This window comes from Meles meles, chromosome 4, assembly GCF_922984935.1.
Source record: "Meles meles chromosome 4, mMelMel3.1 paternal haplotype, whole genome shotgun sequence".
Lineage (NCBI taxonomy): Eukaryota > Metazoa > Chordata > Mammalia > Carnivora > Mustelidae > Meles > Meles meles.
This window is the reverse complement of record NC_060069.1, coordinates 154565115-154582801: the sequence shown is the minus strand read 5'-3', so window position 1 is coordinate 154582801 and position 17687 is coordinate 154565115. Positions and strand designations below refer to the sequence as shown.

Below are 17687 nucleotides of genomic sequence, written 5' to 3'. Positions count from 1 at the left end.
CGTTTGCCCTAAAGAGATGCTTGGACATTCAGGGGTTCCCACCAGCCCCTGAGCATCCATGTAGGGAGGTAGAAAGCATGGTTTCTGTAACAGATCTGGCACCGTATCTTCTCCTTTGTTATTTTTTCTGAGCACTGGAGGACAGAGAGAAGGATCCACTCCATAACTTAGACCAACAGCTGCCTCACCAGTTGGAACTATTAGTATATTTTTTAACTGGAAGTCATCAGCAAATTGACATATTGAGTGTTTCTTTGAAAAAAAATGCTCTTTCAAAATAAACCTGTTTATAGGAAATGCTATGGGAGGATGAGTATCATTTAGCCACTTTCTAATTCTATGTTTAAAATCATGGTTTATTAAAAATAGAATTTCTTGTTCTAATCCATGTTGCTTATATGAAATTCATAGAAAACCAATTTTGTTGTAAAGGAAAGAGACAAGAGATGCTTCAGTAATCGTCTTCCAGAGCTCATGGAAGCCCGAGCTCTATGGTGTAGGCTGAGCCATTGGTGGCTTGTAGACATTAAGTGCAAGTGAACTATGTGTGAGGTTGATCTGTGGTTCCTCCGTGGCTATGAAGCTACAGCAGCGGGGTTGACCACGGCTTTTCAGTTCAGTTGTAGTCTCTGTGTGTCCTTCTGCCTCTTTGTCAATCAAGTGATATTGTAATATGAATTTTGGACTTTGCTTCAGGACAGCCCAGAGGGAACGTATGCATCATGAAAGATGCATTAGTTAATGGCCTTCCCGATAGCAAGGGTAAAAACAGGGTTCACATGAACTCTGGCCCAATAGTAGCAAAATTCCTACACGGAGGGAATTTTTGTCTTGAGGGGTCACTCTAGAATTGCGCTGTCCAAAACAGTAGCCACTGGCCACAGCTGACTCTCGAGGGCTTGAAACGTGGCCAGACTGAATTGAGAAGTGCTATCATCGTAGAATACACATAGGACTTGGAAGGCTTAGCAAGAAAGAAAGGAGGGAAGGAGGGAAGGAAGGAAGGAAGAAAGGAAGAAAGGAAATATCATTGATTTTTATATTGATTCCATGTTGAAATAAAAATGTTTGAGATACACTGAGTGAAATAAAACATAGTATTAAAATTAATTTCACCCATTGCTCTTTACTTTTTTAATGTGGCTCCTAGAAAACTTTAAATTATGTAGATGCCCCACATCACATTTCTATTGGGTAGTGCTGTTCCAGAATGAGAAACACTGCCCGCATAGTTTGAATGAAACTTGTCAGGATCCAGTAAAGAAACTGACTAGTGATAGGATAACGATATGAACCATCTTGCAGCCTGGTTTTGATGGCTGGTCACCGCTGGGTGCTCCAGTGGTGAACGGCATGGGTTAAAATTGGGCCAATCACTAAATCTCTGTTTCTTCATTGTAAAGTGAAGGGAAGAAGGATGGACCATTTGTTTCCAAAGGGTTAAAGGGAAGTATATGTGTAAAGCTTTCAGTGTCAGGTCTGTTAGAGGATGCACTGATAAAAGGAGATTCTATTAATTGCAGTTGTCTTAGTTGGCTCAGGCTGCTCTCACAAAATCCCCTCAATGGGGTGGCCCAACAGTGGAAATTTATTTCTCACAGTTCTGGGACTGGAAGTCCAAGATCAGGGTGCCCCGCCCGGCCACGTTGTGGTGAGAGCCCTCTTCCTGGACTGCAGATGGCTGCCTTCTCACTGTGTGCCCCCATGAAGAGGAGAGAAAGAGGAGAAAGAAAGCTCTCAGATCTCTTCTCCTAAGAGCACTAATCCCATCATGAGAACCCCGCCTTTGTGACTTCATCTAAACCTAATTACCACCCAAAGTCTACACCTAATACCTTCACACCTTGGGTTAGGGTTTCACCATATGAATAGGGGTGGAGGAGGGGGACAGAAACATTCAGTCCATAACAATAGTTTGAAAAGCCAGATCAGAAATAGCTCTGCTGTCAGTTTGCGTTTGGCAATGTTGTTTAAGCAAACCTCTGAGACAGTGCAGGTTCTTGTGTGCTCCTGTGTGCTGGGCACAATGTTTGCTGGATACTGAGCAGGTGCTCTTGCCTTTTCTGAGAACGGGTTGAGAACTTGCTGGAGAGGTGGGATCTCAGGTCCCACCTAAACTTGTTGAATCAGAATCTGCACTTAAAACTTGTTGAATCAGATCTCCAGGGGCTTCCAAAACACATTCAGTTTATGCCGATACTATCTGGAGATTCAAGAAGGAGGAAGCAGACTCACCAGCACGGTGTTCAAAATCTAGTGGTTATGTGTTGGCATGGGAGTGAGGGTGAATCAGAAGACAGTAAGACAATTATACAGTTGACATTAAGGGAGCCCAATCAAAGATACCTTTTCTCCCCAGTGATCCAGAACCAACTGTGGGACAGACAAAGGAGTCAGGAAGTCAGGGATTAAAATATCAGCTTTATCACCAAGGATTTTGGGAGCCCATGGTTCAGAACATGGCTTCTTGCCACGGAACCACAGAAATACAGACTTAGTCATTAGCACACAGGCAGTGCTTCCCCAAAACAAAAAGGGGAGGGGAAAAGCATACTCAGAGTACTAATTTTCTATTGCTGCCACACTACCAAATTACCACAAATTTAGCAGCTTACACCACACCCACTTATTAGCTCATAGCTCTGTGGGTCAGAAGTCCAGCTGGGCTCCAGGGAGTTCCCAGCTCAGACACAAGGCCACAAACCAAGGTGTTGGCCAGGCTGAGCTCTTATCTGGAGGTTTTGCTGGAAAAATGCACTTCCAGGCTTCTACAGATTATTGGCAGACTGCAGTTCCTTAGGACTACAAGAGGAAGTCCTGTTTCCATGCCAGTTGTCGCCAGGGGTCACACACAGTGATTGCTCTCCATTCTTGCGTGGCTCCCTCCATCATCCAGCCAACAATGCATGCACAACGGATCCTTCTCTACCTCATATCTGCCCCAGTCTGAGGAAACTCCACTTTTAAAGGTCTCATGGGATCAGATGAGGCCCCCAGATAATTGTCCTTTTGGTTGACTCCAAGCCAACTATCAGTGGCATTGATCCCATTAGAAAAATTCCTTCTGCCATGTAACATAGTCAGGGCATGACACCCCATCCTATTCACAGTCTTACAAATTAAGGTGGGAAATCTTGGGGTCCTATTTTAGGATTCTGCATACTATGCCTCTCTTCCATTCCCAAAGCTACTAACCAAGCAATTTAGTCATTCATGGCAGAGGATGAATGGGATCGTGGTAAGAGGACAAGAAGTTTACACCGTAGAATGTCACTCCACATAGAAACCTGAAATCAGGGGCACCTGGGTGACTCAGTGGGTTATAAGCTTCTGCCTTCAGCTCAGGTCATGATCATGGTCTCAGCGTCCTGGGATCGATCCCCACATCGGGCTCTCTGCTCAGCAGTGAGTCTGCCTCCTCCTCTCTCCCTCTCTGCATGCCTCTCTGTCTACTTGGGATCTCTCTGTGTCACACAAATAAATAAAATCTTTAAAAAAAGAAAGAAAGAAAGAAAGAAAGAAAGAAACCTGAAATTAACGCTTCCCTCTTACCCACCCCACTCCTCGATGTATTCAAATAGCTATAACACAAAGTAAAATACAGTTCAGTGGTCATTCAGAGGACATGAGAACATGAGGAAGCATATATTTGGTCCTTGAGAGAAAATTTCATCTGAGGCGCAGACATCACCTTCAAGATGGTGATGGAAGGTAGCCCTTAATCCTGTAGGACTGTGGAGTAGAGCAGGCTCTGAAGCTGGGGTGCGTTCTATGATGGAGTTTGCAGAGCATTGGTGTGGCAGATCAATCTGGAAGTACTATATGAAATTAATATAGGCTCCCTTGTGGGACACTTTTGCAGACCTTTGCAGGGAGACCTGGTGAAAGGCCATAAGAACCTGAACCAGAAGGATGGCAATAGGGACAGAAAAGGGGGATAAATTATAGCAAAGTAACCAAAAAGAGGACTCAGCAGCAGATTGGATGAGCTCAAAGATAAATCCATGGATCCAACTTGGAAACCAGGAGGAGGAGGATGCCATGAGCAAAGCAAGAAGAGCTATTTGGGGTGGGAGCTGGTGAGTCTGACCTTCAGTAAAATGTACATGGCAAATGTTAATTTTCTCACGCGCCTTCCATCTTCAACACACACACACACACACACGCACCCCTCAACTTTGGGCTTTCCCTCTCTTGGCTATTCTACCTTTCTCCTCCCTCCTCCACAAAGCACCTACCTCCCCCTCCCTACATCCATTCACTGCCCCTCATCCTCTGCTCCACTGAATGTCTTCTAGCAAAGGTCACCATGTCTCCCCTAGAGACAAATTCAGTGTGATTGTTTCAGTCCTCATCTCCATGGCCCTTCCTTGGCCTTGGCCTTTGAGACATGCCTTTCCTCTCAAAATTCCCATGCTCTTTTGTTTTAAAGACTCTGTTGTCTTGGGCACCAGAGCCAGGGGGTAGAGGGGGAGGCTCAGTGGGTTAAGCCTCTGCTTTCTGCTCAGGTCATGATCCCAGGGTCCTGGGATCGAGCCCTGCATCAGGCTTTCTGCTCAACAGGTGGCCTGCTTCCCCCTCTCTCTCTGCCTGCTTCTCTGCCTACTTGTGATCTCTCTCTCTTTCTCTGTCAAATAAATAAATAAATAAATAAATAAATAAATAAATAATAAAGACTCTGTTCTCTCTTCTTTCTCCTCCTAGCTCAGTCTCCTTGGTGGTTCCATCTTTTTCTAATCAACTCCTTAGATGTTGATGGTCTTGGACTCTGTCAATGCTCTCTTCTCCCCAGACACAGTCTCTGTACAATGTGAAGCCACTATGGAACTGTGAGGACCTCTGTCCTCAATTCTTGGCTATTTTCCCCACCAGCACAGCTCCGTTCTATTCACCCAAAGCCGGATTCTCGTGTCTACCTCCACACCCCTCCTCTTCTGATCTTCTCTGCTGCTGGTCATGGCACCTGGGCCAGAAGTGGGGAAAACTCTCTTCCCCCACTACTGCCCGCTCTTCCATCTCCATTGTTCCCACTGAACACAGATGTTCACAGTTCCTTCTGTGACAACCACAGTAGCTCCCTCCCCCTCATCTCCATCCCCTCCCAATCACCTATCCACCTCTGACAGATTTACTTCCTTCTAACATGGATTAGTCCTGTTGTTCTCCAGATTTCAAGGCTTTCATAGAACCCATTGCCTTCACACTGAAGGGCAAATTTCTTCAGGTTTGTAAGCTGCATGTGACCCGTGTCGTGGTGAGCACACTGATCCCAGGCTCACACTCCGACTAACTATACTAACACTATCCTGTGGCTCTATTTCACAAATTCACATCTTTTCCTGCTGACCCTTCCGCCAGGAGCACCTTCTCCCCGATCCCCTCCCACGTCCCCAAACCCTTCCTCCAGCCCTGCCAACCACCTGGTAAAAGCCTACCTGGCCTCCAGGAGTCACATTAAGCATCACCTCTACTATGAAGGGAGGCCTTCCCAAGCCCACCAGGTGGTATGATCTTTTCTTTTTCCTGTGTCTCCTCCCACCATCTTCCTGGAGCCATGACAGTCCATGGACACTCAGTGACACAGTAACACTCCATTCTTCTCCTCTGTCCTTTGTTACCAACTAGCTTAGCGCCCTGCCTGGCACATAGAAAGCTTTAGAGAACTGCTGATGGAAGGCGATCAGGTGCTTCATATCTGGGAAAGTCCCAAAGATGTCATTTTGAAGGAGTGGAGGCAGGAAAGGACTAGGAAATTATTTAATATTCATTAAGAATTTAAAAGCTAGGGATGCCTGGGGAACTCAGTGGGTTAAGCCTCTGTCTTCGGCTCAGGTCAGGATCCTAGGGTCCTGGGATCGAGCCCTGCATCGGGTTCTTTGCTCAGCTGGGAGCCTGCTTCCCCCTCTCTCTCTGTCTGCTTCTCTGCTTAATTGTGATCTCTGGCAAATAAATAAAAAAAAACTTTAAAAAAAAAAGAATTTAAAAGCTAAATGGACCTTGACTTGCTCCTCAAACTCTGTGAATGGCCAGAAATAACTTCAGACTGTGACTCCTAGACATTTGAGATTTGCAGTGTAAAGAGTTTCAGGGATAGTGTCTAATGGAGATGATGAAACAGGGCAGGATCAAACTGACAGATGAGATTAGAGCGTAATTTGTCAGAGCTCTACCAAGGATACCCATGAAAATACATAGCTGTGGCCAGAAAGAAACGTAGCTCATCATGCTTTCAGACCCGTATGCGGACATCCGTGTGTGCACATGCATGCATGAGCAGAAAACAGTGACTTTGTCAAGTTTCCTAAACCCTCTGAGTGCGAGGTTCCTCATGGGTAAAATGGAGATGAAAATGGTGTTGTGGTAAGGAGTCATGGTGTTGTTGCAGCAAGTTATATAAAACCATTTTGACCATTGGGGCGCCTGGGTGGCTCAGTGGATTAAAGCCTCTGCCTTCGGCTCGCGTCATGATTCCAGGGTCCTGGGATCGAGCCCCGCATCGGGCTCTCTGCTCAGCGGGGAGCCTGCTTCCTTCTCTCTCTCTGCCTGCCTCTCTGCCTGGTTGTGATTTCTCTCTGTCAAATAAATAAAATATTAAAAAAAAAAACATTTTGACCATTACCTGGCACTTAGTAGCATTCTGCGAGAAGAAGGGAGAAAGAAAGAAAGGCATGGATCCATGGGAAAGAGCTGGAGGGTAGGGGAGCCAAATTGAGGGTCTTGCAGCCATAAACACCCACGACGTCTCCTCTCTTACAGTTTAGGTTCTAGCATCTTTAACAAGTCTTTGGGCAAACGACCGCCAGCCTCCACAGGTGCTACCTCACCTGCAGACCTCCCCTGCCCCTCCCCAGCTTCATGGTGTGGCCTCAGGTGGCCTCAAGCCTACCAACACAGGACAAAGTGGGGCCCCTTCCAACAGACAACACACACCCCTTTTAAAACTTCACTCACTTTTGTCCTTGTTTTTAGGTTTAAAAAAAATGTGGGTTTTTCTTTCGGAATCAGTGAAATATTAGGTGTGTAAACAAAAACATTTTTTTTTTACTTTGCTCCTTCTGTGTCTCAGTCTCTGACATGGAAAGGCTTCTCAGGGTCTCATGAAAGACTTTTCAGGGTGGTTTCTAGAGACTTTCTACTGGGTCTCTTTAATATAAATTTGGCTGCCTGGTTGGTATTACTGTTGTGGATTCTTCCCCATGCTTATTAAAAGTGAACTTACTAACTTCAGGGTACATTTGATATTTCTTACCTTTTCATTCATAATTGGTGCAAACGCTTTTCCCCTGCTCTATTTTTTTAAAAATCTGTATGGAGTTATTTTATGTATATGCAAACCACAATCTTGGTGTTTTGTTTTGTTTTGTTTTAAGGATGCTCCTTGGAGACAGTACCTATGTAATTGCTTGAATCTTTCATCATAGGGCAGTCTTTCAGAACCCCTTATTATTTTAGTTGCTCTTTTTGCTTTGGCAAAAAATATAAGACTGAGGAGCTGTAAATCTTGTTCTCCTGCCTATTTAAACAGCGTCTGGAAATCTGAAATAATTACCTCCTTTCTTTGTTTGAAAAAAAATTTTAAGATATATTAATATTGTGGAGTAAAGTTGAAAGCTTTAGGTCTGCAATTTTTGAAATGCTCAAATTCTAAGGCTTTAAAAATGGTGTATCTCCCATGTTAATCATTCGGTGCTGAGTGCTATCATATAGGAGGCTGACCCAGTAATTTCAAGATCAGAACAATGCATGTGGATATGCACAGGAAAGAGAAGTAGCTTCAGATGACTTTGCTTAATGGGTTCACCTTTAACTGTGTATGCAGCAGCATACAGCAAGTGATTCATATATGACCATTATCATATGATGGTTATTATCAGTAATAATTGATATCATTATTTCAAGAATGTTATTGTTATTTCAAGAATGAGAGGTTTCAGTATAAACAATCTGCCTCCTTAGCATAGGGAAGGAGAGTAAGCAAGCAAGGAGGAAATATTTCTAAACTGTCCTATTGGAAGTAAGTATGATAATGTTTACCTATCGGTTTTTTTCTTTCAAAAGATGTACTCAAAATTGTTTATCTTCACGGCTTTAAAAAACTTGTTTTTACTTCTTGCAGTTCACCTCCGCTATAATATCAATTTTCAAGTGTTTTGGCATTAAGTTAGGGTTTGGTTTTAATTGCACCTTGAATTCTGATTCACTTTTACATTCTCCAAATGTATTTCTGATATTCATATCATATTAGTATCAAATACAAAGCTTTAGAAATGTGATTGTATGAAAGATAAAGATTCAGCACTAGCTAGCAGTGGAAAATATTTGTTAAAGTCCCCTATAACCATGTGCAAATGTAACAGTTCATTTGTTATTTGCTGGTTTACTGTTTTAAGCTATTTCTGTGCCAAAGCTGACGATATACTATAAAAATCTCCAGTGCTAAAAGTGTGAGGGGCAATTGGCCAACAACAAAAAATAAAAATTAAAATTAAAATTAAAATTAAATGGCAGAAATTTAGTTTTCATACTTGCATGTATTCCTATTAGAATAAAATTCATCAACTATCAATAAATTTGGTGTTTGCCGTCAGTATATTTACACAATTATTTTTATTTTCCTACTTTCTGTTCTTTCAGAATGTGTACACGGGATGAATCCATCTAGAGATGGTCACGGTACGTTGGATTCCAAATTATATTTTAAATAAAATATGCACATTCGTATGTGCATATACATGATTTTTATCTGTGTAAATCTATAAGTAACTTATGACATAAATTAGCCAAATAATTGAGGCTCTTTTTTTTGCTGATTCAAAAACACTTAAAAGCTGTTCTTCGTATTGTAAATATCAAACCATATAAAACATTCCAATGAAACTTTAAATGATACCCTCAGTACCGCAGAGCAGTTTACCACAGGTGTATTCTGCTGTTATTAAATGACTCTACATGACTCTCTGAAAAAAAAAAAAAAATAGAGCTTGGCTTCTATCTGTTATAACCTCGTTTATTACATTTGTTACTGCAGTGGCAATGCAAAACTTTTATGAGGGTAAAATGTTTACTAAGCATCCTAAATTTGAAAGAAAATTAATTTTAAAAATTTCTCAGTTTGCTACTTGGGAGCTACAGGATTATGGTGAATAGTTCACACATGAAGCATGACATCTTATGAAAACATTCATATGGAGGAAGGATATGGCGACAGAACGAAAGAATCCTGTCCCCAAAGTAATTAGATTCCAAAAGTAAAATCATCTCAAAGCCACATCGGGGGGGGGGGGGGGGGGGGGGGGGGGAGGATGTTTAAATTCTAATGTTGAAAACTGGACCCTGTGTATAGCAGGTTATTTGCACAGACGTTAAGAAGTTACTCTCTTCACAAAAATATTCTCCATCCTTGTGACATTATATCAACCGCACCAGTTTGGTCCAGAAACACTAGCCAAATACATTTTCTGGTTTTTATTTCACTGAAATGGTCCACCGAGATAGAAAAAATTTTCTTCTAGAAATATGGCATTTTAAGAAATGTAATCTTAGAAACATGTTACTCACAGAGGAGAATTTTGATTTAAGAGAATGGTTGAGATTCTAATCTTATCTTTAGGCATATTTTATTTTTGAGAGGGTTTTAAAACAGCAAAAGTGTAAAATATTTAGGTCTTTTCTGAGACCACTTTGCTTTATATTCACCTTAAGTTTGAAGAAAAACGTCAAGGAGCTGTTATTTTTCCCAATGAAATTGGTATTTTTCTTCCAACTAACCAAATAGTACTTTAAAATTTCCCTGTGAAAACTTACATTTCATTCCTGTTATGAGCACTATTGGAGTTTCCCCCACGCAGCAAATTTGGGAAAATCCATCTTATAGCATCCGCCCAACACATTCGCTTCGTTGTTGCCTTTTTTTTTTTTTTTTTTTTTTTTTTTGGTATTATGACAAGAGTAAATTTTAGCCTTATTCTAGGAGTGAATGTGGTAATGTTTCCTTTCCTTTCTTGGAGAGGCAGAGGAAGAGAAATTCTATATTGCCGCTAAAATGGACTCTTCTGGTGGGAAGGAACTTTTCATTTCGTATGCGATGTTAATAAACTTTGTAAGGTCTGTAAAAAGTCTTTCAGACTAAGGGACTCCAGGTACGCCTTAGCTGAGCCTCACGCTGCCTGCTTTCCATTCATTTTAGTTCCTTGACAAGGAAGATTGCTGCGTTTTTTTGTTTGTTTGTTTTGTTTCTGGTTTTTAAGTGTGCACCGCAGGGCGCAGTTAGAGCCAGCGCAGGTCCCAGGAACTTAAATGCGCGGCGGCCGGAATTAGAATAAATCAGCAAAAGATTTTCTTGCTCTTATCATCCTTGTCGACGTTCAAACTCGACATTTATTGGTTGACACTCGGCTGAGCAGCGCCCACGGTGCTGCCCTTGAAGGGCTAAACTTGGTGCGTCTATCCCCGTACCTCTTTTCTAGGGAAAGGAACTTGACCCCGCCAGGGAGACCGCCGCCGACCCGCAGTCCCTAGCAGGATTAGGGTTTCAAACCGCCCAAGTCCCAGAGGAGCCTTCTTCTCTGACCTTTCCGCAGGGCGAATTACCCCAGTCCGCTATATCCCCGAAATCAGAGACCATTTTCGCCTCTGCCGAATTTTTGTGCACCCTCTAGGTCCGCGGGGGTCCCTGGGGAGGTACTTTGGAGGTTGTCCTCAGGAGCGCTCGGTGCGCTCTTACATCGATGTATTTGAGCCGCGGTAAAGAGGTTTAAGTCGCCCCAACTCGTCCCTAGGGCCGGCAGCGTCCTAGCCCGGCCGGGGGCCGGCAGATGGGGAGGCTTGGCCACGGCGCAATAGCTGGAACCGCTGTGCCAAGGTGGAGAAGGGACTTTTGTGGGTCTTTACTCCTGAAATGCGGCTTCTTCAAAATCATTTTTAAGGAAAAAATAAAAAGCGGTTTTCGGAGACCCCAGACCCATGAAAACAAACAAAATGCAGCAAGTTGCTGGTTGTTCTGGGGAGTGTCCCGGGTGTCCGGGAGAGGAGCGAGGGGAACGGCCCACCTGGGGAGAAGCTCGGAAGGGCAGGAGGGAGCCGAGGCCTCGGGCTGGGGGACGGTGCCGCGGACGCCAGGAGCACCCATGGTGGCGAGCTGGCCGACCGCGCAGTGCGCGCATAGGGGTTTCGGGAAAAGACTCCGCTGCGGGCGGGTCAGGACAGCGGAGGCCCCCGCGGAAGGGTTCCTGCGCCACCAGCTCCGCGGCCGGGGATAGTAGGGGCGGGAAGCGGCCGATTCCAGTCGTTTCTCCCCAAACTGGTGTTGCTACAAGAGCGACCAAAGGCCAGGGGGAGGGCGGCAGAGTCCCGCGCCTTCGGGGGCGTTCCCGGGCGCCCGGGGCGGCAGCGAGGACGGCTGCTGCCCCCTGGCGTCCGCCCCGAGCCCGCGGCCCGCGGCGCCTCCTACGGGACCGGCGCCAGCCTCCCCGCGGCTCCGCGCAGACCTTGCGGCCTCTCTAGTCCTGGGGCAAGGGAAGCAGCCTGGGCGCCCAGGAAGGGCCTCCCCGGCAGGCCTTCCCTGACCGACGCATCCGTTAGGCCCCAGCCGCAGAGCCCAAGAAGAATCCGGCGCGACGGCGGCCCCAGCACCCTAGCCGCGCGTTCGCAGTGGGGAAGGAGGCGGCGGGCGGGAGGGGCCCCGCGGGGGGCGCGGGAGGGGATCCCCCACACTCTCGTGAGTTGAAGTGAATTCTCCGTGTTGGGGGTGGGGTGGGAACCCTCCCCCGGGTGATGAGGACCCCACGGCGGGGGTGGGGGCGGAGTGGGTCCCCGGGGAGCTAGGGAGCCCCTAGGCAGGCGGGGTTGGGGGGTGAGGGGGGAACCGGCCTTGCGCGCCGGGGTGGGGCCCTTCTAAGCTCCGCGAAAATGCCCCGGCGCCGCGGGGACCGACGCTGGGGAAGTTCCCGCCCGCGCGCAAAGCCAGGGTGGGTTCAGCACCCCGGGCCGCTCGGGCGCGCGGGGGCGGGGAGAGGAGCCAGCGCCGTTTCCGGGGAGCCGGAGGTGGGTGCAGGGCTCGGGCAACCTGGGCCCAGCGGGGGGCTTGCAGTGCCGCCTGCGGGGGAGCCGACACTCCCAGAACAGGGAAACAGCCCAGCGGATGCTTTCAACTTTCCCGTAGCTTTTTCTTTGGGGTCTTTTCTGATCCCGACACTCCTTTGCTCGCCGCGAAGCACACCCAGACCGAGTGGGGCGCGCTGCATAATTAAGCCGCAGCCCAGACGCGGTGAAAAACACCAATTAAAGAAAACAAACCAAGAGAGAAAACTAAAAACACAAAACCATGTTGTGGAGACCGAGAACCGTCTGGCCTCACTAAATGAATCAGCGCCACTTCTCTACTGCTGCCCACCCGGCTCTGGTGCCGCGCGGAGCCGCTCTGCGGCCCGGCCCTCGGCCCTCCGGCCCCCTCGCTGCCGAATCCCACCCACGCAGAGGAAGCAGAGGCTCGGCCGTGGGTGGCCGCTCAGGGCCTGGGGCCACCCCGGGGCTCCGGCGCCGGTCCCGGGAGCCTCGCGGCGACCGCTGCATCTCCAGGGAGCGAGGGGCGCCTCCGTCCGGCTGGTCTCCGGCCCCGGGGCCGTTCCGGGCACGGTGCGCGGCCCAAGCCCTCCCTGGGCCAGGCGGCCTCCTCTCTTTCCACATCCTCGGTCTCCAGACCGCAGCCGCCTGTGGCGCCGCTGCGCACTGCAGCCCCGGGCGGGCGGCCGCGCCACTGTGCATGTGTGCAAAGACGCAGGCCCGCGGTTCGCACCAGGGCGGGGCCTCGGGCGAATGTGTGAGTGTGTGCGTGTGCGTGCGTGGATGCGGGTGCGCGGGGAGAGCGGGGAGGCCACGGTAGCCTCGGACTCTCCGTGAGGGCTGCGTACAGTAGCGCGCGGCGGCGGCGGCGGCGGCGGGGGCGCGCGGGCCAATTCCAGGAGCCCGCGGCCGTGAGCCGCGCCCTGGCTGATACCGGAAAGGCCTGTGATTGGCCGGCGGCCGCCCCTATGCAAACGAGCTGAGGGAATGGAATTCCTCGGGCCGGGCTTACAGTAAAAGCACGTTCATTTCCAGGCACTCTCATTCATAGAGCCAGCGGGCGCAGGCGGGACGGGCGCCCCGCGGCCGGACCCAGCCAGGGCACCACGCTGCCCGGCCTTGCGCCGGCAGGCACCTCTTCCTGGGGCTCCTGGGGACGCCAGAAGAAAGCCAACCCTTGCTGCTTCTTCTTGACCTGCGTTGGAGCTACGATTTTTTTTTTTTTCTTTCTCTTTCTTGAATGAATTGGTTTCTTGGCTGGCTGTTCAACTTCTTTCCTGCCTGTGAACTTTTCCCCGGTTGTTTCCTTTGACAACTGCAGGAGAAAGTGTGCTGTGCTTCGAGGCAAGCCGTGAAGTTGCGTGTGCGTGGCAGTGTGCGTGGGAGTGTGACTGCGTGTATAATTCGAGCCACCGCGTCTGTTTCGATCAGCGCTGCGGAGCCTCTCAAGGCCCGCTCCACCTGCTGCGGTTCCGCGGTGATCGTAGGTATAGGTGCGTCCCGGCATTTAACCGGCCGGCTCTGGGGCGACGTTGGCGGAAGATCATCTCGCTACTGCCCAAGTCGGGCTGACTCACCGAGTCGATGTAGACAGTGGCTGGCTTCGGAAGAGTGCGTGTCTGCGTGCGTGTGACTCGGCTGCTGCTCAACTCCCACCAACCACAGGATCAGCCACAAACTTAACCAACATCCCCAAACCCGAGTTCTCAGATGTGGAGAGCTGTACTCTGAGTGTCATCGACTTGGACTTTTTTTTTTCTTTAAGATTAGCTTTTCTTTGAAAAACCGAATTTTCTGAACTGAGCGTTTTGCCAGAATTTATTAAGAGAACATGACAAGTATTTCTAGCCCAGCCCTTCTTCAACTACTGAAGATTATTTTCAAGGCTACTTAAAAAAAGAATCAGCAGCGAACATTAATGGATTTCTGTTGTGTTTAAGTTCTCTACAGATTGAATTGTAAATATTTTATGAAGTAGAGCATATGTATATATTTATATATACGTGCACATACATTAGTAGCATGACCTTTGGAAGTAGCAGCTCTTGCTTTTGAGGACCGAAGCCAGTTTTGCATGATGAAAGTGACTCTGTGTACGGACGACACTGGTATATTTTGTGTTGTACTGGGACTTTAGACAAAACTCACCTGGAAAAAAAAAAAAAACTGACAGGCGATTTACTACTGGAACTTCCAAATTATGTATTTGCTGGTCCTTTTGCTCTCCGTATAAATATTTTAGTAAGTGTATGGGAATTTTGCCTCCGGGAACTTTTTTTTTTTTTTTAACAGCCAAAGACTGAAGTTAAACTCTCAAAGCAAGACTCAGAAGACAGTTTCCCTCGGCATTTGACTTTGGATTCTAGTCGCCCAATTTTTAAAGCTTTAAGCTGTCGGTTGCTAGGAGCCCTGCCGGGTGTAAGGCCGACCGGCATCACAGAACTCCCCCCGCTCCGGGACTGTTAGTAACTTGGTCTCCCGCCTCCCCCCAGTCCCCTTCCCCCCGCAGCAATAAAGGCCCCTGAACTTGTATGTTGGTCTCCCTGGAGCTGCTTGCCGAAGATCCGCGCCCCTGTCGCCGCGTGGTAGGAGCTGTTTGCAGGGTCCTAACTCAATCGGCTTGTTGTGATGCGTATCCCCGTAGATGCCAGCACGAGCCGCCGCTTCACGCCGCCTTCCACCGCGCTGAGCCCGGGCAAGATGAGCGAGGCGCTGCCGCTGGGCGCCCCGGACGCCGGCGCCGCCCTGGCCGGCAAGCTGAGGAGTGGCGACCGCAGCATGGTGGAGGTGCTGGCCGACCACCCCGGCGAGCTGGTGCGCACGGACAGCCCCAACTTCCTCTGCTCCGTGCTGCCCACGCACTGGCGCTGCAACAAGACCCTGCCCATCGCTTTCAAGGTACTCGGCCCGGAGCGGGTGGCGGGAGGACAGGACAGGCAAAGGCCGGCGGAGGCCGGGGGCGATCCGGGAGGGCAGCGACCAGGCGGGCGGAGCCGGGTTCTAGAAAGGGGCCGGCGCTGCCCCCCGCGGCCCCTGGTCCATCCTCCTGCTCTCGGGACACCGGGGATGCTGGGTTGCAGTGGCGATCCTCGGTGTGTGTGTGTACCGGAGCGGGTGGGATGGGACCCGCAGGGGCTGCCTCCAGGGAGGACTGAAAACCATCTGGATGCCCCCAGAGGGGTCCACTGAGGGCCGCCTGGGAGCTCCCTGACAGAGGTCCTTAGCTTTGCTATAAAGTAGAAAAAGTTTTAACCCAGCTCTGGCAAGCCTGTCTGCGCCCTTGCTTCTCCCCCGACCCCTGGCTTGACACCCAAGCCTTTCTGCCTCCCTCCGATGGAGGCATCGGGAAATAAAGCTACTTTTATACTTTCGGGTCAGTGAAAATAAACTGACAAGGAAAACTGTCAAGGCTTCCTACCCCCACCCCTTCTTTCACAGGCCCATCGAAATTAGCATGTCCAAAGTCCACGGAGGGCGTAGTTAGCTCTGCAAAAGTTTTCTGAAGAGTTTTTTTTTTTTGCAGCTTCTAGTCTGCTCCTGCCAGAAGCCGCAAGTAGCGAATCCTGTTTCTTTTCCTGGAACCCTCCCGAACCTTATCTCTGGCTCACCTAGATTAAGCCTGGGGCCTGGAAAGGTGGCAAGGCTGTCTTCTGCGAGTCGGGGTCTAACTCGCCCGGGGGCATTTCTGTCTGAGGAGGCGAGTGGCGTGGATCCCGCAATTTAAGATGAACCGCTCGAGGGGTCTTCGTTCACTTGAGCCCCTCATCTTGCCCTAGTGTCAAGCTGCCTTTAAAACCCTCGGCCTTCAAGGGGGATATAGAAACAGCACTGGGCGTTTTAAAAGCACCAACACTGAAAAAGTAAAACTGAATTTAAACACAACAACCACCACCACCGCCTCCCCACCTCCTAACGCACACACCCCGGTCAAAACCAGTAGAAATTTAATTTGGGGGGTGGGGATTCTATTCTGTCTTGAGGGGGTTTAAGAAGGGGCAACTTGTTAGTACAATCTGTAGTCATTTCCTGTTCTTTGAAAGGGCTGAGAGAGGCAGGTGGTGGGGGGGGGGCTGTAAAGATCAGCTACTCTTTCTTTTTAAGGTAATTGTGCCCTTTAAGGGGAGATTAATTTAACATAAGCTTTTTCTTTTTTTCTTAATGGTTCCAGGCCTCTACTGGATCTTGATCTAGTTACAATGGGCAGTGTTTGCTTTTTTATAAAGAACTGTGGGAGTTCTTTAATTTTAAGCTTTATGCACCTTCTGAACTTATATTATGATTCCTAGAACAAAAGAAAATATGTCATTGCCTATGTCTCTAGAAGTGCCTCAGTGTTCTGGAAGCAGAAGGTTTTGAGGGGAAGGGAATGGGGAATGGGTTGAGCAGCCCAACTGGGCTATTTCCCTGCTATCCTCATCTGTGTAGATTTGGGTGGTGAGCTTGTTTCAATTTTAAATAATTCTGATCTCTTTACCTAAACAGACTCCTCTAGCTAGAAGACAGGACTGAGTCCACTCAGTGACAGGGGACTAGACAGGGCTTGGCCCTGGGGCCTCTTTCAGATAAGAGCAGTGGGAGGAGACAAGCTGATAATCGCCCATAGGGTCATTTAAACTGGGTGCCCCTGACACACCAACGGAGTGGGTTCTAAGATCTGTGGCTTCCTTTGGGGGTAAATCAGGATCTCTTCTGGCTGTCCCCTTCTCTGCCAGGAACCAACGCCCGAACATATCAAAACACTAAGTGATTAGTAATCTTCAGGAGGTGAAGTGATGGAGTTTCTCAAGCCGCCCCAAGACAAGCATTATATATTTTTTCTAAAGCACTATAAAAAATCATATAACTTGCTTTTATGAGGCATCGGGGGATTCTTTTTGCAGAAATCTTAGTAACCAGAGATTTCTTTTTTCAAAATGACAATTAAAATTTAAAAAAAAATCAGATGTGTTTTACTGAGTAATAGTTTGTCGTCTCCTAAATGACCAAGGCATGGTTCTCTTGAAAAAATTTCAAGTGGGTCTTGAGAACATATGGAGGAAAGGGAAGGGCAGCGGAGAATGAGGCCACTTGAGTAATATCTGTCAGCACTGTGTCCCCATCAAGAGAGGCCTCTTCCTGAAGAAAGCCTGCTCCCTGCACAACTGAAGGGACAGACAGAATTTTCAGTGAGGGAACGAACCCAAAGGTTAGGCAGAAAAGCAAGCTAGCCTTCACAAACGTGACTGTGTCCAGGTTGATTGCTTCCGTATCCTTGGCCCCAGTCCGCGCTTAGCCATCTACCCGCCTCCCGGACAGTTTCTGTACAAATTACGACTTCAAAATGTGGATTTCAAATAAGCCCCAGACAATCTTTTTAAGTAGTTCATCGGTAAAGGGTGACTATATTCCCTGTAATAAGGAGGAGATAACGTGAAACAGTGATAAAGTCTGATGATATTGATGAACAGAGCATTTAAGTGATTCTCTCCCAGTCTCTAAAAATCCTATGTGTAAATCCGCTGTTTTGAATCTTAGAAACTAAAGGGAGACTTCGAATTATGAATTGTTCCTTCAAATAGATTAAAATCTTCCTATTTGCTTATCCTGGACCCCAAAACATACCCCACCCTCATTTTTCCCATGGAACA

The 17687-nt window shown here is 48.1% G+C and overlaps 1 protein-coding gene across 3 annotated transcripts in view; it reads left to right on the top strand.

Moving 5' to 3' along the window:
* Nucleotides 1–17687, top strand: part of RUNX1 (RUNX family transcription factor 1) — a 248854-nt gene that overhangs the window by 142501 nt on the left and 88666 nt on the right. For all 3 annotated transcript variants that reach the window (XM_046002999.1, XM_046003000.1, XM_046002998.1), the window contains exons 3-4: nucleotides 8635–8673; nucleotides 14705–14958. In XM_046002999.1, the coding sequence (XP_045858955.1) occupies nucleotides 8635–8673; nucleotides 14705–14958 (293 nt within the window). The remainder of the gene's footprint in view (nucleotides 1–8634; nucleotides 8674–14704; nucleotides 14959–17687) is intronic.